Below are 23223 nucleotides of genomic sequence, written 5' to 3' on the forward strand. Positions count from 1 at the left end.
AATGCTGAAACAAAGAAAAGAAAACAGTGGATATATGATTAGCGAAAAATGTATAATAATGACAAAATATACTAAAACTGAATTTTTTCTCCAACTAATAAAAGTGGTGTTAATTTCTCATGAATTCATTTTTTCTCTGAAATGAAATCACTATTTTCTTTTCTAAATTTATTTTAGAAAAATATATTTATTATAATTATATTACAATTAACATTTAACGAATAATGCATGATTATACTAATTTAGAGAAATATTTTTATTATAATTATATAAAATCAATATTTAATACATTATCAACTAATAAAAGTGAGGTGTCAATTCCTCATAAATTCATTTTTCCTCCAAAATAAAAGTATTATTCTCTCTTCTAAATTTATTTTAGAAAAATATATTTATTATAATTATATTACAATATTACAATTAGAATTTAATGAATAATGCATAATTATAATAATTTAGAAAAATAAAATAAAGTCCAGTGATTTATCTTCCGACTACACACGTGTATAGAATAACTTTTAAGAAGGAGTCATGTATAGTAAATACGGTCGATGATTATAAAACTGTATATTAATATTGATATAATATTATTTCAGGTATATATTTTGCAGGCATCAAAGAAAAGTGTTGAGTTATTTTTTAGTAGATTTAAATTATTTATTATTTATTAGAGAATTTTGTGCATTAGAATTTTCTAATAATTTATTATTTATTTTGAGCTAAGTTTGATATGTTCTTACTTGACAGTAAAACAACATATAAAAATTTGTTGGTGGGTCTAAGTATTATTAAATTATTTATGGTCACATTGAGTATATATATTTGATTTATTGAAAAAAGTAGATTACTAAAACCAATTAATAACTATTTTAGAATTAATATATTTAACATTAACTTAAGAAAAAACAAATAGTACATCAAAACCAATTAATAACTATTTTAGAGTTAATATATTTAACACTAGCTTAAAAAAAACAAATAATACATAACATGTTATATTTTTATTAATCAAATTATTATAATTTAAATTAATCTTAATAAAATAATTTAAAATTATAATTTCAATCTTATCACGTGTATGGCACGGGTTAATACACTTATTAATATATAAAAGTAGATACATAAGTTTATCCATATTATTTTTAAGACATTTTTCTTTTCCTACTAATGCTATGTCAGTAACATCGCTTACTTGGCAAAATTTTAGAATCAGCCACTCAATTTTTGCCAAATCATCTATTATTTCCAAATCAGCAAAAAAAAAAAAACAAAATATACAAAAAACAATACAATAATTATCAACAACAATAATTAGAAATTAATCGCGTCTAACTAAATTTGCAACTTACAAAGACATTAAATCCATATTTCTATATTTATTATATCTTACCGTTTTAAACAATACAATAAATTTATAATTCTAATAATTAATTTATTCATTTTTATAAATAACTCATTCAATGTAATAAGTCTTTTATTACTATTCCTTCAAATAACATCAAATTTAGCACAAAATTTTTTTTCTTAACTACACACCATCTCAAACTTACTCAATGGATATAATGATGTTGAATGTAAAAAGTGTAAGAAGAAAGCATATGAAAAAGGAGATAACTACATTTGTGGTACATGTAATCAAACACCATACTATCCAACAATAAGGCAACTCTATATATTTTTCATAATCACATCTATCAAATTATTAGTTACTAACTCAATACTTATTTTAGGTTCGAAATTCAATTAAAAGTTTCAAATCAAAGTGGTACAACAATTTTTTTACTATTTGATGGCGAAGCAAAAAAATTGTTGGGTACAACTGTTTCAAATCTAATGGCACTCCAGAAAAGTAATGACATTGAAACACCACCTCAATTGAAACATTTGTACAACCTCACTTATATTTGAAGTCAATGTAAATGATTTTATTCTTAAAGAAAGTTTTAAACAATACACTTTTATCAAGACATTTGTTCCAACAAAAAACACTAACCTCAATACTCATTATAACAAATAAAATAGGTATTACTAAAAAAATCACTTATTTTAGTTATCTTAGACATCATTTTTATTTCTAATTTAAATTATTCATTGATTATAGGAACTAATTTCGCCAACACTAATATCATTAGAAGAAGATCACATACCCATCAAGAGATTAAGGAGAAAGAAAACTATACAAATACAAGACACATATTCGGAAGAAAAACACACTTGCAAAAATAGAACAAACAACACAATAGAAAGTACATATAACTCAACAATTCATAAAGAACATGTCTTCACAATAACCTACACAGAAAGAAGAAAGTAACAACTCTAACAACAACCAATAAAAAAAAGGAAGATGAGCGCCACATAAGAAGACTAAGTTCATCAACTAAAACAAATGCAAAAATCAAACCACCAAATAAAAATGTCATTTTGTACATACAACTCTAATATCCAAATCTTTTGTACTACAAATTATTTTAAATAAAATACCTTTTAAATTTAACTTTAATTTACACATTTAATTTAATTCTATAAAATGTAACCATTTTTAATATTTAGGGTAAAGTATAGTTTTTGTTACTAAAGTTTGGCAAAAATTTTAAATATACTACTAAGTTTTATTTTATTTCAATTTTGTTCCAGAAGTTTTCGATTTGCATCAAATATACCCTCAACGGCTAAATTTTCAAAAAATTTAAGACCAATCTAACAATAATGCATGAAAATTATGCTTGATTTGCTTGTGTTGAGGGTTGTTCTTATGAAATTGTTGTTAAATTGGTCTTAAAATTAGCCGTTAGGAGTATATTTGATGCAAATCGAAAACTTTTGGGATAAAATTGAAACAAAATAAAACTAAAGAATATTTTTAAAACTTTTATCAAATTTTAAAGATAAAAATATACTTTACTCTAATATTTATTATATACTATCATTAATTTACCGATGCGCGAGACTCTTTCTAGTTGTTGTTAAAACTCAAACGGTAACAAATAGTAAAAGAAACACCTGTTTAGTTACTCTGCCTTAGACGTGGCTAATGTGTTAGCACCGGTTTTTTCTCCCCCAGTCTTAGCCACAATTTTAACCGTGTTAAAGTTTGCTTTTTCTTAAAATAGCGTTTATTTTGAGGTAATGAGACACAGACTGAGAGATTGGAATTCAATATCATATTTGTTAGTTTAGAGACTAGTACTAAATTTTTTGTTTCTTTCTCTAAAATTTCAATATTTCAGTACTTTCAAAAAATAGGAATAGAAAGGACTAAAATTTTTAGAAATAGAGACGGAAATTTTAATAACATTTTATATCTAAAATACTCCCATTTTAATTAATTAATTTTAATTTTACTCTTTGTGCAAATTAAATTAGAGTTTTATTCTTGTTTCAATTTCTATCTTCTACTTTACACCAAACAGAATACTAAAATTTATTTCAATTTATATCTTTTAGTTTCTGTCTTTCAGTCTCAATTTTTTTATTTCTATCTTTTCATTAAACACTACCTAAGTGTCTTGAAAAATGAGTGAGATTCATAAGATTAAGAGTGAATTAGATTGGTGGTGACTTGATGATTGATTCTAATGAGAGGCCACGTATATAGACTATAGAGTGCAGTTAGATACAGTGACTTGTGCCACAGCCAGTAACTACTTTAACCACCAGTATCAGAAGAATAACATTATCTGTCTTTTTATATAAAGCTAATCCTTACTTTACTTACTAAGGTGTTTTTCTGAGTTTTGAATAAGAAATCTTTAACTCAATTATTAAGCTGTCTAAAGTCTTATACTGACTATCAATTTTATTGATATTTGAGATTTAAGGCTGTCGTGGCCGAAGCTACAACTGTTTTTCAGGTGACAAGTTTCTCGACAAGTCAATCGATTAAATTGTCCGAAAAATGGATAGAATTTTTTTTATTTCTAAAATTTTATCAACATGAATATTATTTTTCTATATCAATAATAAATATTTATTTTTAAAGATAATAACAACAACATATTTTAATCATATTTACAATCAAACATGTTAAAAATCACATTATATATATATTAAGTTGTTAACTAAAGTATATAGTTAAATTCATACGTCTTACATAACCAAATTATAATAACTATCTAAACAGTTCGAGATTCAAAATAACATAACTCACACGAAGATCTTAACTACTTGTGACATATGAAGCATTGACATAAGCGTTTTGTGCAAAGGTTCCATTATGTAAACACATAGCCCTTGAAACAAAGAAGGACTCACCAAAATTACTAAGATCTATTGAGGGGCAGGTGGAATAAAACCTAGAATGATACCTATATCTAAAAAATATGAAAATATAATAGGATGAGTTTTACAACTTAATGAACAAACATTATATCTATAACCCACACAAAACAATACAAATTTTACCTTAAAAGTCATATTTCTTTCTAGGGATAAGAAATTCATATTAAGTACATATGAGAATAATTAGATAAATAATTAAACGGATGAAATGAAAATGGGAGTTCTTATATCAGAAGTCAAATCAAATCAAATATTACACATTTAGGGCGGCTCCACCTCTAAGGGTAGCCCTTTCTTCTAGTGTGCCTATATAGTATCAGATCCAACGTGTGGCCTACACGTTAGGCTAGCAATGTCACTGCTAGCTGAGGTCCAAACCAGATACATCTAGGTTAACATCATAACTGCCATTAATTATGATTTTCTAATCAGAATCTCTCAAACCAATCTAAACTAAATCACATAACAAATTTTTAATACTTGCAGTATATAACTAAATTTCATAAAAATAGAATATATATAAGAATGTATACTAAAAATTTAATTAAAGTTTAACAAAGTCAAATAAAAAAAATATGTATGTTTTATAAAATATATAAATATCGTCTCTTGTGTATTTTTATAAAATTATGAGCTTTTTCAAAAATTGATATTCATTCCAATCATTCAAAATCACAGCAATCAAATATTTCAAATGTTAAAAATAATTATTCAATTTAAATATTGATAATAGTATACTTAAAAAAAATTATAGACATAATATTCACTCACAACTTGGTTCTAAATAACCGAAAGCAACTCTGAGCGCGTCACCAAACTATCAAATGATGTTCAATAAGTTTACAACTCTAGAAATATGACAATGATAATATTATAAGCTAACAATATTGTTAATTAATAAAATCTTACTCAATTTGACAAGCCCCAAATTTTCTATCCTTAACAACCCTAATTTGCATTTATGCATACCCATAAATATAAGAATGAAAAATTGAAAATATAACTAATTATTGAGTCAAAAAATTACCTTGAAATTTCAATAATAACCGAAACTCAAAAATTGAATACTTCCTTCACTCATTAAGTTGAAATTTCATAATTTGGGAGTTTTGAGAAAATGAGATTTTGAATAAATAGAGATGGAATAGAGAAAGAAAAGAAAGTAAGAAGATGAACGTAAGTTTGATAATATTGTGTGTGTGGTGAGGGGACGGGGGCATTAAGTCTCTCCCTAACTCTCTTTCTTTTTTTTCTCTCTCTTGAATATTACATTCTCTCCCTCTTAAAAAATTCGGTTTTCGAATTTTGAACTCATATGACAATTACCTTTAGACTAAAAAAAATACATATACTTGTCGTGCATTGCATCTTCAACTTCTCAAGTTGCTTCTTCTTCTGAATAGTTTTTCCAAATAACCTTTACAGATCATCTCTAGAACGTAGTTTTTCAACTTGGCGATCAACTATAGCTATTGGTTCCTCTTCAAATGATAAACCCTCCATTAACTCTATGGCTTGTGGTGCGAGCACATGAGATGGGTCAGGAAGATATTGGAACAACATTAATACGTGAAATACTAGATGGATTATGCACAACTCAGGTGGCAATGTCAAGCGGTAAGCAACTACACCTATTCTATATAATATCTCAAATGGACCAATGTAACGAGAACTAAGCTTGCTTCTTTTACAAACCTCATTACTCCTTTCATAGGTGACACTCTAATAAATACCTTATCATCCATTAAAAACTCTAAGTTAAGCCTCTATTATCTACATATGCCTATTTTGAACTGCTAATAAGCATTCTCTTATTAAGAAAACTTTCTCAACTGCATCTTGTACTAAATTTGGTCCTAACAGCTTAACCTTACCAACCTCAAACTACCTAATAGGTGACCTACATTTTTTTTTATAAAAAGCATCAAATGGTGCCATTTGAATGCTGGCTTGATGACTATTATTATAAGAGAACTTGATCAAAATTAGATAGCTATCCCAATTTTTATTAAAATCTAGAACACAACACCTTAACATGTCTTTCAATGTTTGAATTGTCCTCTATGATTATCCATCGGTTTGAGGGTGAAAAGCTGTGCTAAGATCCAGACGAGTTTCTAATGCTCTCTAAAAATATTTCCAAAAATGAGAGGTGAACTGAGGTCCATGATCTGAAATAATGGACACTAAATTTTCATGCAGCTTAACTATCTTATCAACATAAATTTGAGCATATCGAGCTGCACAAAAAGTTGTTTTCACCGGAAGAAAGTGGGCTAACTTCGTCATTCTATCCACATTTATCCAAATTGAATCCAAACCTTTAAAGCTACGAGGTAAACCTATTACAAAATCTATCGTAATCCTTTTCCACTTCTATTAAGGTATCTCAATTTGATACAATAACGCAGCAGGTCTTTAATGTTTAGCTTTAACTTGTTGGCAAGTTAAGCAATGAGAAACAAAAACTCATATGTCTTCTTCATGCCTTTCTACTAAAGTAATTGTGTCAAATTTTGATACATCTTATTGGAGTCTGGATGAGTTGTGTACTTAGAATTGTGAGCCTCCTCCAAAATAGCTTTCTTCAAGTCGTGATTATGTGGCACACATAAGTGTTGACCACAATGCAAAACATCTTGATCAAGAGAAAAGTCTAAGTTCTTCCCATTGCGAACATCTTCCATAAGCTTTTTTAACTTCAGGTCATCATTTTGTGCAGCCTTGATCTGTTCTATCAGGAAAGATTGGGCTCAGACATGTGCTAAAAAAAATTTCTAATTCTTCAAGATCAAATTGGATTCCACCAGCCTCTAATTGGTGGGCTTCTTCAATAATTGGTCTCCTTGCAAGAGTGATATGGGCCAAGCTACCCATAAATTTTCTATTGAGGACATCTGTCACAACATTTGCCTTTCCAAGATGATACAAAATGGTACAACTGTAATCCTTTAGCAACTCCATCCATCTCCGTTGCCTCAAATTTAAATTCTTCTGTTGGAATATATACTTTAAACTCTTGTGATCCGTATAGATCTCAGAGGTCTCACCTAAAGGTAGTGTCTCTAAATCTTTAAAGCAAAAACGACTGATGCCATTTTCATGTCATGAGTTGGATAATTCTGCTCATGCTTCTTGAGTTGTCGCGAGGCATAGGCAATAACTTGACCATGCTGCATCAATACACAACCAAGTCCTATCCGAGATGCATCCCAAAAGACTAAGAATTTTTCAGACCCGGAAGGTAAAAAAAGGATAGGTGCTGAGGTTAGACAAGCCTTAAGCGTCTGAAAATTTTTCTCACAAGCTTCTAACTATTAAAACTTTACATTCTTCTTGGTTAATGGTGTAGAAATTCTTGAGAAGTCCTTGATGAAACGCCGAAAGTAACCATCCAACCCTAGAAAGCTACGGATTTTTGTCATTGTAGTAGGCCTTGGCCACTTTTGAATGGCTTCAACCTTATTTGGATCCACCATGATTTCATCTTTCGATATGACATGTCCCAGAAATGTCGCTTGATCAAGTCAAAACTTAAATTTAGAAAACTTAGCATAGAGTTTGTGGTCCCTTAAATTTTGCAACACAATCCTTAAATGATACTCATATTCCATAGCACTTTTCAAATACACCAAGATGTCATCGATAAAGATGATAACAAAACAATCTAAAAAAGGTTTGAAGACTCAATTCATCAAATCCATAAAAGTTGCTGGCGCATTTGTCAAACCAGAGGACATTACTAAGAACTCATAATGTCCATAGTGGAAACGAAAGGCAATTTTTGGAATGTCTTCCTCTTTTATCTTCAATTGATGGTACCCTGAACGCAGGTCAACCTTAGAAAAATAGGTAACTCCTTGAAGTTGATCAAACAAATCATCAATCCTTGGTAATGGATATTTGTTGCTAACAGTTATCTTATTGAGCTGATAATAGTCTACACATAGTCGCATCGTTCTATCTTTCTTCTTAACGAATAGAATAGGAGCTCCCCATAGAGAAGTGCTAGGATGAATGAATCCTTTCTTCAGCATGTCTTTCAATTGAACTTTTAATTCTCGTAACTCAGTTGGAGCCATACGATAAGTGCTAGGATGAATGAATCTTTTCTCTAGCATGTCTTTCAATTGAACTTTTAATTCTCGTAACTCAGTTGGAGCCATACGATAGGGAGGAATGGACATAGGCTAGACTCCTGGGGCTAATTCTATGGAAATTTAACTTCATGGTCAGGTGGCATCCCTGGTAGCTCATCAGAAAATACGTTAGGAAATTCTCTAACTATAGGACCCTAATCAAGACTAGGCACTTCAACATTAACATCTCTAATAACTGCCAAAAATCTTCTGACTAATCCGCTAGCATTCTTTTCATGTTTTGTTTGTTCTTTCAATTTTGATTTTCTGAGAGAGGAGAGGAGATGAGTGGGACTGAGGGTGGGTCTAGGCTTTGGGTAGAGAATTTAGGTATTTTAGGCCAAAACGGTGCCATTTTGAAGGTGGTTCCCAAACCGGAAGACCTCTAAAAACCCAATCGGTTCTACCAGTTAACTGTCGGTTTGACCGATTTTTAATCGATTTTTTGTCAGACGATTTTTGAGGCTAACTAAATCGTTCTGGTGATTAGTTCTTGGTTAATCTGATTGAACCGACTGGTCTAGTTCGATTTTCAAAACAATGGTTAAAAATGCCTGTTATGTGATAAATCGGTCACCATCAACTGCAATTGAATTGAAGACACTAATGGAGATGTGGCAAGGTAAGTCACGTAATTATTCTTCTTTACATATATTTGGTTGTCTTGTGTATGTGATGTACATTTTTCAAGAAAGAACAAAGCTGGAACCAAAGTCTAAAAAATGTATATTCTTGGGTTATGCTGACGGAATTAGGGGTATCGCCTGTGGGATTCTACTATCCGTAAGGTAGTTGTCAACAGAGATGTAATATTTATAGAAGATGAATTTCAAAGAGAATAAGAAAATGACAGCATTATTAAAGAAATAATCACTGTTCAAATAAATGAAAAATGCAGAGAAGATGATATTTCTAAAGTAGAACCAGAGCACGAAGAACAAGAAGCATAGGCCAATAACATAGAAGTTCATTGATTCATTCGACAAAGAAAAACACCATCTTGTCACTCAAATTTTGTTCTGACAAGCCATGATGCATATTATCTTTTGACAGAAGATAGAGAGCCAACAACTTTTATGGAGGCTATGCACAATCCAGATGCTTCTATGTGGATGATAGCAATACAAGAATAAATTGAGGCATTACATAGGAATCATACCTGGAAACTTATTGCACTTCTAACAGGTCGAAAAGCCATTGGTAACAAATGGGTTTACAAGATCAAGTAAGATAGTAATGATCAGGTAGAACAATATCATGCAAGATTGATTGTCGAAGAATATACTCAGAAAGAAGGTGTTGACTTCAATGAAATATTTTCTCCAATGGTAAAACTAACTACTATCAGAGTAGTTTTGGCTATGTGTACTATTAGAGTAGTTTTGACTAACTACTAATAATTTTAAACATAAAGACTACTTTTAAATTATTGTACCTACTACAAGAGATTTGGTGATAATGATTTTATCATTCTGCTGTTGTATATGAATGACATGTTGGTGGTAGGTCCCAACAAAGATCAAATCCAAGAATTGAAGGTAGACTTGGCTAGGAAGTTTGAAGTTTGATATGAAAGACTTGGGACCAGCAAATAAGATTTTAGGGATGCAAATCTACCGAGACAAAAAGGATAGGAAGATTTGGATATCGCAAAAGAATTATTTGAAGAAGATCTTGCAACGCTTCAATATACAAGAATGTAAGCCAATTTCAATCCTACTTCCTATGAATTTTAAATTATCCTCAAGTATGTGTCCTAGTAGTGAAGCAGAGAGAATAAAAATGTCTCGAGTACTGTATGCATCAGCGATGGGAAGCCTTATGTATGCCATGATCTATAGAAGGCCAGATATTGCTCAAGCAGTTGCGGTGGTAAGTCAATTTATAGCAGATCCAGGTAAAGAACGTTGGAATGTTGTTAAGAGGATTTTGAGATACATCAAAGGGACATCGAATGTTGCATTATGTTTTGGAGGATCGGAATTCATTGTCAATAGATATGTGGATTCAGACTTTGCAGGTGATCTTAATAAACAAAAATCTACTACAGAATATGTGTTCATGCTTATAGGAGGAGTGATGGGCGTAAAATCATTGGTAAAGATTTTATAAAAATAATTACGTTACAAGTATAGATCTAAACCAACAAATTATCCTCAATCAAATTTAATTTGTTTGTCACAATGCAAACCCAATAAAAATAAACCGAAGTATTTAAACCTCGAGTCGTCTCTCAAGGAATCGTAGGGAAGTGTATTTATTATTGGTTATGAGATTGTATCTTTTTGGGTTTTGTAATAAGAAACAAGAAAATAAAATGGCAAGAAGATAAATCAATAACTAAGAAAACTCTTAACTAGGATTGAGAATTAAAAGTCATGTCCTTGTTATCATCATCAATTGTGATGGTAACTGTATTTCTCTTTCACTTAGTTAACCTCTACCATGAAGGTAAGTCAAGTGAGCAAAATCAACTTAGATTCACAAGTCTTAATCAAAGACTAGATTTAGTGAAATCTAAGCCAATCAGCTATTTTCAATTATCCTTCAACAAGAGAATTTGATAACTCTATAGTCTCAACTAATCAATTCAAGTCAAGAATATAGAAAGCTAATTAAAAATCTAACCAAGCATTTTATCAAACACTTGGAAGGCGCAAAATAAAAACATAGAAAATTAATAAGGAAAGATAAATCTAAACAACCAATTGCAAGACAACAATAATCAATAATTAAGGAAAGAACAATAACATAAAAGAAAAATATAAATTGCATTAATAGGAGTCAAACGTAACAAGAGTTCATAAATTAAAATGGCATAAAAGGGAAATTAACAAGAGAAGGAGATGAACTAAAGTGCTTAAACAAATAAAAGTAAGAGAAAACTAAATTAAAGTAAAATTGAACCTGAACCTAAGGAGAATTTGAAAGAGAAACCCTAAAACCTAGAGAGAGGAGAGAGTCTCTCTCTCTAGAAAACTACATCTAAAACCTAAGTAATTGTGTATGTGAATGAATGATTCCATTCCTTTCATTTTGCCCACTCTGCAGCTTCTAATCTTCATTTTTGGGCTTGAAACTGGGCCAAAAACAGTCTAGAAATCGCCCCCATCAATTTCTGATACGTGCAGCACGTGACTCTGTCATGCGTATGCATCGCCCACGCGTATGCATCACTTGTCTGCCGCACTATCCACGCATACGCGTCATCCACGCGTACGCGTCGTCTAACAGCAAGGCAACTATTGCAAATTGCATATCATTTTGAAGCCCCAGATGTTAGCTTTCCAACATATTAGAACCACCTTATTTGGACCTCTGTAGCTCTAGTTATGATCAATTTAATACGAAGAGGTCAGGCTTGACAACTTTGCAATTCCTTCAATTTCTTGTATTCCTTCCACTTTTGCATGCTTCCTTTCCATCCTCTAAGCCATTCCTACCCTATAAACCGTGAAAGCACTCAGCAAACATATCACGGCATCGAATGGTAATAAGAGAGGATTAAAATTATCAAATTTAAGGCCAAAGAAGCATGTTTTCAATCATAACACAAAATTAAGAAGGAAAATGTAAAACATGCGATTTCTATGAATAAGTGTGAGAATAATAGGTAAAATCTACTGAATTAAGTACAAGATAAACCGTAAAATAGCGGTTTTTCAAGGAGCTGAGCTGGCTATCTAAATTACAGACTGTTATAGCTTTATCTACTACAGAAGCTGAATATATGGTAACTACGCAAACATGCAAGAAAGCTATTTAGATCCAAAGGTTGATGAAGGAACTCAGACACAAACAACAGAAGATTTCTATGTATTGTGACAGTCAGAGTGCCTTGCATATTGCAAGAAATTCTGCCTTTAATTCAAGAATAAAATACACTGGAGTACAATATTACTTTGTTCGAAAAGTAGTAGAGAAAGGAAGTGTTGATATGCAGAAGATTCACAATAAAGATAACCTAGCAAATGCCACGACAAAATCAATCAACACTGAAAAATTTGAATAGTGTAGATCTTCATATGGCCTATCGAATAAATGAATAACATGAATTTTGAAAATTTACCAAAATTAGCTTTAAGTGGGAGATTGGAAATTTAATAAAGCTAATTATAGAAAAGAAAAAAGAAAAGAAAAAGAAAACCAAATTATGAAAGGAGAAAAATACTCCTACATAATAGCTATTAAACTTTGATAGTGGAGAGAGAAAAGAATAGTAACCTCATGTTACGGGTAATTTACATAACAGAGGTTTGCTTATAAATTGAAAATTTTCTCATTTCATCCAACAAAAATAATAGTAACATTGAGTTACACAGAGAGTTTTTTTTGAGAGATATATTCTCTTTTCATATTATATTTTAGAGAAAAGATCCACAACCAAATAAAATATATAACCAAGTTCAACCAAGTTGTTATCAAGGATTTTAAATTCACATGCACGCTCTTCTTCATCCATGTTCCTCCTCATTTTTTCTCATCTTTTTATTTATTATCATCGTCGTCATTGTCACCACTATTATCACCACCTCAGAAACAGACCAGGTTCAAGGAGGAGGGAGCACTTGCCTCCACTAAGTTAAAAAAAAGTAATAATATTATATAATCAATATATTTGTTTCAATGTAATTATATTTTTGTCCCAACAAAAATTTATAAAATTTTATTTTGAGATTCATGTTAAAATTTTTTCTTATTAAATTTAACATGTAACAATAAAAAATTAATAAACAATGATAATATAATTTTTAAAACTAATATTAATTAATATTCTTTATTTTAATATTATATAATACTTTTTAATTTTATCTCTTAAATAATTTTGTTTGTAACAACTATGTTAGATTAAAAATATTTTATGTCACAAATATTCTAACAAATAAATTTTCTAATTGAATGAGATGTAATTAATATTTAAAAATTATAATGAGTAGTAGAATAATTGTTTAAAAGCATAGAAGTTGATTTTGATATGTTAAAATATGTATATTTTTTTAGATAATTATTTACGTGATGAATGTAAAATGTAATTTTTTAATTACAATACATAATTAAATTGATGCATAAAATCTTTAGATAGTATATCAAAATTAAATTAAAATATTTTAAATAAAAGTATTTACTAACTCTTTTTAATTTTTATATCTCTATTATATTTTTAGTATAATTGGTAATATTAAAAAAAATTTATCTTAGAATATATATTTTGTCCCCCACTCCTATAATTTTCTGGGTCCGTCGCTGCACCACCTCCTCCTCCTTCTTTTTCCATTTGAATTTCTTCACCTCCTTCATTTTCCTTCTCCTTCTTCTCTATCTTCATCATCATTGTCATTATCATCATCGTTATCGTTATCGTTATTGTCATCATCGTCTTCTTCTTCTTACACATATAACAGTTTAAATTCAGAATGTACCAACATTTTTTAATAATGATAACACATAAACAAACTTAGTTCAAAACAAGTTCAGACCAAATGCATCTTATTTAAATTCAGAATGTACCGAAATTACTTAATGATAACTTAAAACTCCTCCTCCTCCTTCTCCTTCTTCATCATCATCATCATCATCATTATCATCATCATCCTCATCATCATCATTTCATCCTCCTCCTCCTCCTCCTTTTTTTTCTTGTTTTACTCTGTTAAAAAAATCAAACAAAGAAGAAGAAGAAGAAATATATAATATTGCAAAATTAGTAGAAAGAGAAGAAACATATATTTATTCAACTAAATAAGATTGCAATACAGTACAATATGTTCATTTAAGTCTAATATGAAGTAATGCTCCTAAAAGAAGAAATAAGAGCAACAGAAGAAAGAAAAAAAAGAAAAAATGCAGCATTAAAGAAGATATTTTTGTGCTTTTGTAACAAAATTTTGATGTCAAAACTAAGAAATTTATGTGTTATTGTTAAGAAATTTCGGTGTTATTTTTCTGATAAATTCTGCATAATTCAAAACTCTTATTCTTCTTTCACTTTTTTAAGAGGAATAAAATAAAAAAAAAGAAAAAATAAAACAAAAAAGAATAAATAACTGTAATATTACATGAAGAAGAAAAACAAAAGAACTAACAAAAATAAATGCAGCAACAGCAGCATCAATAGAAGAAGGAGAAGGAGGCACACAAATAAATAAAAAGAAAAAGAACAACGTGATTTCACGCGCATGTTATGTGATTGGATTTTGTTAGGTTCAGGTCAACTTGATTGAATTTGATTTGCGAAAAAAATTAAATATATAGCAGGATACTATATTTTATTCATAATTTTAGACTTATATATAATCAATATTGTAACATTTTTTTAATAATAGAATGATGGTTATAATGTAATAATTAATTTTATAAAATTAAATTATTAAGTATTATAATGTGATGAAGAGTTAATACTCTTTGTAACAACTTTTTTAAAATTTAAAGAAATACTTAATCGTCAAACTAAGTTTTTAAAACTTTTCATACTCATAAATTTGGCTCTTGATATTGTGCTTATAGTAATGGTCCATAACAATATTCTTAATGGTCACTGACCATTATACTAAATGTAACGAGAAAAATACAATTTTACGTAATTAAGGTTGGAGGTGAGTCAAGTCAGCTTATGAGTTAGTTCGAGTTTGATTCGTTAATAGTTTGTTAAGCTAAACTCGTGAGCTGGTGAAGCGAATTTAAATTTGGAATTGAGCTTATAAATTAAATTAGTTGAGTTTGACTTTGGATAAACTCAGCTTATTAACTCGTAAACTGGCTCGATTATATATATAATATTAAAAGTATAGATTAAATGCGTATACGATATGCATATATATCTTAATTATTTAAAATTTTATAGTCATTTTTTATATATAATTTGATATAGGATATAAATAAAACATTTATAATTGATAGATAGGTAATATATACAATTTATTTTTTTTACTTTTTTTAATATATATAAATAATAATTTATTGATATAAAATTATAGATTATATTCATATTATTTGAACCAACCAATGAATTTAAACCAGTTTATGAGCTTTTGTTGAACTGAACTTAAACTTATGAAATAAGCTTGATTATTAATCAACCAAACCATAAACCAAACTTAATTTTCGTGAGTCGAGTTTGACTTCCAACCCTACATGCAATATATAAAAACGGGTATCTAAGCTTATAATCCTAACTCCTAAGAATCAATCAAGTAAACCCCGATAGAAGTAACAGTGTAACATGAGATAGCAGTAGCACACCAAATTCCCTTTGCTTAGTTCATGAAATGAAAGACAAAAGATAGTGTTGTGATTGATATAATCATTCATAGATTTCAGAAGCCCCAGCCAATCGGATACGTCTAATATGCTTAATCTGTGGCCAGTCATCCCCGGTTTCTCTCTGGCACCTCGGCAACAACAAGCGACAATCCGTAATGCTCAACTCCTTCAAAGACTCCAGTTTGCTTATTCCAAGAAGGGAACCTAACTTGGGGCAATCCTTAATCAAAAGGATCTCTAGGGATTTGAGTTCGCCTATTCCTTCTCCTAGACTTGTCAACTCGCTACAACTCAAGATGCTTAGCTTTGTCAGAGATGTAAGGTGTTTCACTCCTTCCGGAAAATGCTTCAGTTTATCCACTTCTTGTAACTCTAGCCGTCGAAGACTCTGCAGACCCTGCCATTGCTTATCATGGGGTAAATCATCTCTGCTGCATTTTGTAACTATCATTGTGCTAAGCGATGTCAAGTGCCTAAATCCTCTCATTCGCTGCAAATTCTCGCTGATACAAAGAAAGTGGATAGATATGAACCTTTCCAGCCAGTTGTCCGGTAGCGGGGATTGTTCCTTCCCCTCCACGTTCGTGATCGTTAAACGCTGCACTTTGTAGAGTGGCGGAAGAGAAGATGATGATAATGACATATTGCTACTGCTGTAATCTATGGTATGCATCAGTGGTTTCATGCTGGAGCCTTCCAACAGAAGGTTTCCATCAAGATTCGGATACAGTGGCATGCATTCCAATTTGGGACAATATCGGATCTTCAAATTTGATATGGAGGGAAAGATAGCAGTGGTGTCTTCGGTTCCCTCCTGCCACCAACTCTTGAGCTTGGGGCAATCCGCTATTGACAGCTCTTGTAGGAGTTCCAACCGCAGCTCGTGCTGGCTAGCGTTTATGTATTCCAGAGAATCCAATCTTTCGAACCGGAGAGATTTCAGCTTAGGGAAACTATCTAAAGGAGGGAGAGACTTACACCAAGAGCAGTTGTACAAACTGAAGGTGACAAGATTCTCAAGCGATAGGAGCCAATCTGAAAACTTTGCACCTTTATAACCCACAATGTCTAGTCCTTGAAGATTTACATGTGGCTCAAGATGTCCCAATGATGTTTCATCATTCTCATCATGATTGTTGTGATTGTCATTGTCATCATGATTCCATTTCAGAGTGAGGTGCTTCAGATGTTGTTTCTCTTTTAAATAGGCAAGCCCCTGTTCTGATTTCTTGAGTTTCAGTTGCTCCAAGTGTGAAATTTTCAGTTCACCGCTCAAGTTTTTCAGATTAACAAGCTCCCGAAAACCTAGAATGTGTTTGCTCTTGTTGTTTCGTGTGCTAACTGTGAAATGCGACAATGTAAGAAGGCTTGTTAGCTTCTTCAAAGCTAACGGCACGTGTTCCAGCTGAAGACACTCATCCATCACAAGATGCCTGAGATTCACCAGGTGCTGAAACTCACTTGGCAGCTTTCGAAGCTGGTGACAATGAGACAATATCAATGTCTGTAAATGCTTCAGCTTACCAATGGATTTGGGAAGTTTCTTCATGTTGTTGTGGGACAAATCAAGGTACCTTAAGCTCTTTAACTCTCCAATTGAATCTGGTAAATTCTTCATTCCTAGATCTGTTAGGTTCAGTACACGCAGACACTTGAATGCAAGAAAGAGTTCATGACATGCAGACCAACTTAACTTCACCTCATATGGAATTCTTGAAGACCAATCATATGAATAAGGCATGGGGAAGAGAAGAGTATGCAAGGTTTTGTTGGTGTTAATGAGGAATTTCGGAATCCCATAAGTAACGTTTAAGCTAGGAGATAATGCCACTCTACTAACTGTTTTCTTAACAGTTTCAACGCGATTATCCATGCAGAAGCAGAATCGGTCCTTGGTAGCCACAAATCTTGATAACTCCCAGATCAGTTCGTTACCGATCTTGTAAGTCATGATTTTGGAGTCGTGAAGAACTAGAAATGAGGTACGGGAAAATTCTTGTATGCAATCAAGGCCCAAATCTTCTGGCTGTGAATGTTGAAGAGAAGGAGAATTCAAATTTACATGCCCTAGAAATCCCTCTGCCATCCAAAGCTGAATTAATGTCTCCGCTTTAACCGAAAAATAATGAGTAGGGAATACCAATGACAGATAAGCAAAGCATTGCTTTTGATGCAACGAGGGGAGGTCGTTGAAGTATATAGACTTCATCTCCTGCATGAACTCCTCCTCCAAATGGTCTTGTTTTAATTCAGCAATTGGTTTTGACTCTAACATTCTCGCCATTGTTACTAATGCCAAAGGGACTCCTTTGCATTTCTTTTCCAACTTTTGATGAACTCCTCTAATTTTGGATTCACTTGAATTTCCTCCAGCAAGATTCTCAAATAGAGACCAGGAGTCTTCTTTCCTTAGCCTAAATAGTCCCCAAGCATTTGGGTCAACAACATTGGCTACATGAGAATTCCGAGTAGTTACAAGAACTGCACCACCAGATGAAGTAGCTGCCTTCTTTAGCATCTCATACAACTTCACCCATTCCTCACGGTTCTCGCTCCGTAAATCATCCATCACAAGAAAGAATCTTCTTCCATGAATCGCTGCTCCAAGATCAAGATTTTCATCAATTGCAACAGTCTCCTTTTCTGGGTCCAGTTCCTGAATCATACTTTTCTTGACCGAATCAGCATAGAACTCACCATGTATACCAGCATCAACCCAAATCACCACAAAGTTATCTTTCACCCTGTCATCATCACAAACAAACTTGGCAAGTGTTGTCTTTCCCATCCCCTGCATCCCTACAATAGCAGCCACGGAAACAATACCGTTCACTTTCGTGGAAACCAAAATCTTCCCTATTATAACTTCCTTATCCTCTCTTCTCCCTTGAAACTTCGTTTCATTTCCCCTCTCCTCCGATCTCCTTAACTTGGTTCTGTCTTTCAGACAAAGCTTGGTAGAATCAGCTGCAAGGTTTTCTAGGCTCTTCTCGATTTGCTCGAGCTGGAGAACTAGGCCACGAGGTGTACGGCTAAAGAAGCAGGAGAAAAATGATGTAGCAATGGTACCCTGTTTTGGATGCAGAGAGGTAGTATTTGTCAACAACTCCCACAAATTGGTGAGCACGTCCATGATATCGGTTATCCAATCATGTCTATGTATGTGTAGAGAGTCATCATCACCATGGCCTTTACCCGTCACACCATTGATGGTTGAGAGATGGCGTGTGATATTATCAATAATTGGCATGGTCTCATGATAGGAAACACGTACGGTGTTAAATCTCTCTGTGATTTTAGTGATGGTATTGCTAACTACGTTTGTAGATGAAGCCATTGTGCCTTGCCTGAAGAAGAAACATATATCGTCAGCAATATCTTATTGAATCTGATTATATTCAAGATAAATCATATAAAAAGAATTTTTATACATATGTATTGTTTTTACGTATGAGTGTCACTGGGATTTGGGAGGTGAGAGCAAACATATACTAACGCATAAAATAACATATTAATAAAAAATTCATCTGCGACTTTCTTATCCAATTATTGAATTATATCCACAATATATAATACTTAAACTAAAATTTTACATTCAAGATATATCCAAACTTAAATTCCAAAGTGATCCTGAGATTTATGAATTATATTGATTTAGTTATTGACTTATCAATTATACTATTTACGTTTCTAAGACTGTAAAAAATGTATCTAATTGATCTCTCATCTTATTTCTAATCATTTAATTTTATCGTCGATAGTGATACGGGCATACGGCAAATGAGTATCACGTTGGAGCTTGCTTGTCTCTGTTGACCGCCGCTCTTAATATTTGTTATTTGTTATTAATGGAAAATAAGACTATAAACTGAATTATTTGCTAAAATTAAATGTGAGAGTTTTTTTGTGTATTTTAAAATTTAAAAAATTAAAGTATTTAATTTTAAAATTTTCAAAAAATGATTTAGATAATTAATTTAAATTTTTATTAATTTTTATAAATTTATATTATATTATAGATATATTATATATCTCAAAATGGATACACCTTAATTTGATCTCGTCCCATCTAAAACATTTTATATCAAATTTGATAATTACTCATTTCATATTGGGTAGTGGCGGATCGAGTATTCACAAATTTGGGTATTTCTGTCATTCGTCCATCTTTAAATGGTGGTGGTGGTTGTTAATTGTTATACAAATAATACAAAATTGAGGTTAAGAATAAAATTAAAATTTATAAACAAAATTAAATTAAATTAAACATAAGACACTATGAAGCATGAATATTTTGTTGAGTTATCGTGTCTGTACATATTTTAAATTCGACACTTATGGATACTTGTTCGTGTTTGCTCCATGTTTAACCGTGTATTAATAAAAAATGAAAAAAAATTTAGAAACGTTTGAACACATCTAAATACTCAATGTGTCCACCCTTATTCTTAATATGTATTCTTAAAATAAATTTAAAAATGATATATATTATTATTTATTAAAATAAAAAATATTTTAAATATTTTATATAATGAAAATCGGGTGTTCTAAAATTTTAAAATTTGTGTGTTGTGTCTCATGTCAACATCATAAGTTAGGGCTGCACATGGATTGGATAATATTCGCATATCCGCGGTAATTATCCGCATCCGATCCGAATTTTGCGGATATTATCCGATCCGCACTATAGTAGAATCGGATTGCGGATTTAGCAGTGATATCCGCGGATCCGATCCACAAATCAGCATATCCGCATGTCTCATATAAATAGCATAGTTTAAGAAAGTAAACCCTAATGTGATATGAATTTTAGTGTGTTATTTTATAAATTTTATGATATCTTATTTTTAATTTTTTATATTGTACTTTAACTTAGAATAATTAAACTTAAATCTTGTGTTATTATTTTTTTTTATTCGAGAGAACTTTTATTGATAATATTTTAGGAGTATATTCAATCCAATCTGATAAAATTTTAGGTTATATCCAATCCGATCCGATTCGTATGCAGGCCTATCATAAGTTATGCATAATTGTGCTGCAAATATAAAAAATTCAAAATAAACACGTGAAAATAGACTTTGGATCAAATAACGGATTTAGCCCTCTCCCTCTCCCTCTCCCTGAGTCCCCTTTCCTTTCCTACAGTGATTAACTAATAACTACTGTAGTTATTAATCTAAAGTTTTCAGATTAACTCTAGTTTTGATTTAAAAGAAGAACAAAAGGATCGTAAAGAAAGACTAACAGTTCATTGATCAAAAGATCATAAGCTGTTAATTGTCAGTTTAACTTTGTTTTTATGTTTAAAACAACAGAAGCACGATTATTACACCGAATCCGGTCAATTAAGCAGAACGAAACATTATTATTTGTTTGTCTATATACAAATCAATATTCATGGCATGTAAGAATATTATCATATATATGAGACTGGCGGTAATCAACAAAAAAAAAGGTAATATATATTAAGAGAGAGAGAGAGATAGAGAGAGAGAGGCAGCAGTCATTACCAATGGTTCTCGTCAAGAAAAAACTGGCTGAATACAGAGAGAAGACACGAGATCCAGAACTCTAATGATGGTTGAATTAGTGAACTTCCCTCATCCCCAGTCAAGGTGTTCTTGTTAATAACAATACCATTGGCCAGCTTGGTCTCATTTTATATATTGTTAATTACAGAGGAAGGAGGGTATAGAGAATTAAAGTAAGGGTTGTGTTAAACCATACAGAAGAAAATTGAAAAGACAAAAATAAATAAGGAAATTAATTTTGATATAGGATATAAGATTGTGAAATATCAAAATATAATAAATAGAAGTCACCAAAAAAAATATAATAAATAGATCCTCTCAATATTTTTTTTTAATTTTTTATAAAGTATCATTTTTTATTATTTAACATTTTTTTGTATATATATTTTTTTTAATTTCACTTAAAAATATATAATAAAAAATCACATTTTATCAAAAAAATCAAGAAACAAAAATGAGAATCCATTCTTAAAATATAGGGCAAATTTTCAATCCAAGTTATTTAAAAACTCACTCACAAGGTGACAGATCGAGCCGGGTCCAGTACCACCTCCCATGCCCATTTTTTGTAATCCAAACTCACTCTCAGGTACTCTTCCGTACAAGAATTAGGTGGAGTAGAGTTATGTTTGTAATCAATTCAAATTGTTAGTAGATAAGTATTAGGTGGAGTAGAGTTATGTTTGTATTTGGTTGCTATAGTTGTGGGGTTATCTTGGGCTGTCCCGGTTCTTTCTCGGTGCGGGTTGGCTTTGTCCAACCCAAACCATGACAAAATAAAATTTGATAGAAAAATGATCACGTATATCATGTACTTTTTTGGAACTTCAATATTTGATAGAAATTTTCTTGTACAATTAAGTGTGTGTTTAGATTACAGTTTATAAATAAAAATTTGTATGAAATTAATTTTGATAAAAAATAAGTTTATATTAACATAATTTATATTTAATAATTTTTATATTAAAATAAATTATAATAAAATAAATATTATTTGAATTATACTGTTTAAAATTATTTTTAAAAAAAATTACTAAAAGATACATTACTTTAAATATTTTTTATATTATTCTACAGATATTTTGATGAAAAAATATTTTTCGTCTTGTAACTTCTCATAAAATGACCAATATAACCCTCCAATGAAAAAAGAGAAAGACAAAATCTGTAACTTTAAAGATGACTCTACAAATAAATGTTGAAATAAAAAAGAGTGAATTACAATGGCAACTTTGGTCTTTCTTGTGACGACGCAATTTTTTATGGAAAAAAAAAAGTCATTTCGGTCCATGATTTTTTTGAGACAATATCTATGAGTTTTGTCGTTAAGTACTAACTACTAACACACAAATTATTGATCTGAGATATTAAGCTGGTGAGATAGACATTAGATACCAACATGAATGGTTAGGAAAATATAAGAATAAGTTATTTCTAAACTCAAATTCATCATATGTCTATTTGATTTTAGTCATTTAAAAAAAAAAAAAAGACAACATCATTTTAACTTTAAATTGATCAAGAATTTATTTGTTAAAAATTTATTTATCCTAAAAAAATTTTGATACAATATTTTTTTAAATTAATTTTTTATCGTTGTGATATTTATTATATTATTAATATTTTTTAATAAATTTTTTATTATAAGATATAATAAACATAAACTAATTAATAATACTTGATACATTATTATAGATATTAAATAAATAAAATATAATTTAAAAAATTAAATAATAAATCTAATTATCCTTCTAATTCTATAAAATTGACACGTATCAACTTTTTTTATATCTCATGAATAAGTATTTTTCTCTCTTAATTATCAATTTTTTTCTTATTTTTACTCATTTATTTGATTTTATATCTTTTTTTATTCTCTCAAATTTTTTTTTATATTTTTCTAAACTTACAAATATGAAATAATGTCTTATTATCTTCTAAACCCAGAAAATTGAAAATTTTTCATGTGCTATAATCAACCTCTAAAATTAACCACAAGAATCATTTGA

At 30.5% G+C, this 23223-nt stretch overlaps 1 protein-coding gene across 2 annotated transcripts; it reads right to left on the minus strand.

Moving 5' to 3' along the window:
- Window positions 1-15544: 15544 nt before the first annotated feature.
- On the minus strand, window positions 15545-21356 carry LOC107485555 (putative disease resistance protein RGA1). Of its 2 annotated transcripts, XM_052260074.1 has the most exons (3): window positions 21194-21356; window positions 17821-19027; window positions 15545-17706 (listed from the first exon to the last, which is right to left on the minus strand). In XM_052260074.1, exons 2-3 carry the CDS (start codon window positions 19015-19017, stop codon window positions 15721-15723), a joined length of 3183 nt encoding a protein of 1060 aa, XP_052116034.1. In that variant the 5' UTR covers window positions 19018-19027; window positions 21194-21356; the 3' UTR covers window positions 15545-15720. The 2 variants fall into 2 exon arrangements, with proteins under 2 accessions (XP_052116034.1, XP_020997303.2); XM_021141644.2 differs by having other exon boundaries at window positions 15545-19027.
- Window positions 21357-23223: the final 1867 nt, after the last annotated feature.

Source organism: Arachis duranensis, chromosome 4 (genome assembly GCF_000817695.3).
Source record: "Arachis duranensis cultivar V14167 chromosome 4, aradu.V14167.gnm2.J7QH, whole genome shotgun sequence".
NCBI lineage: Eukaryota > Viridiplantae > Streptophyta > Magnoliopsida > Fabales > Fabaceae > Arachis > Arachis duranensis.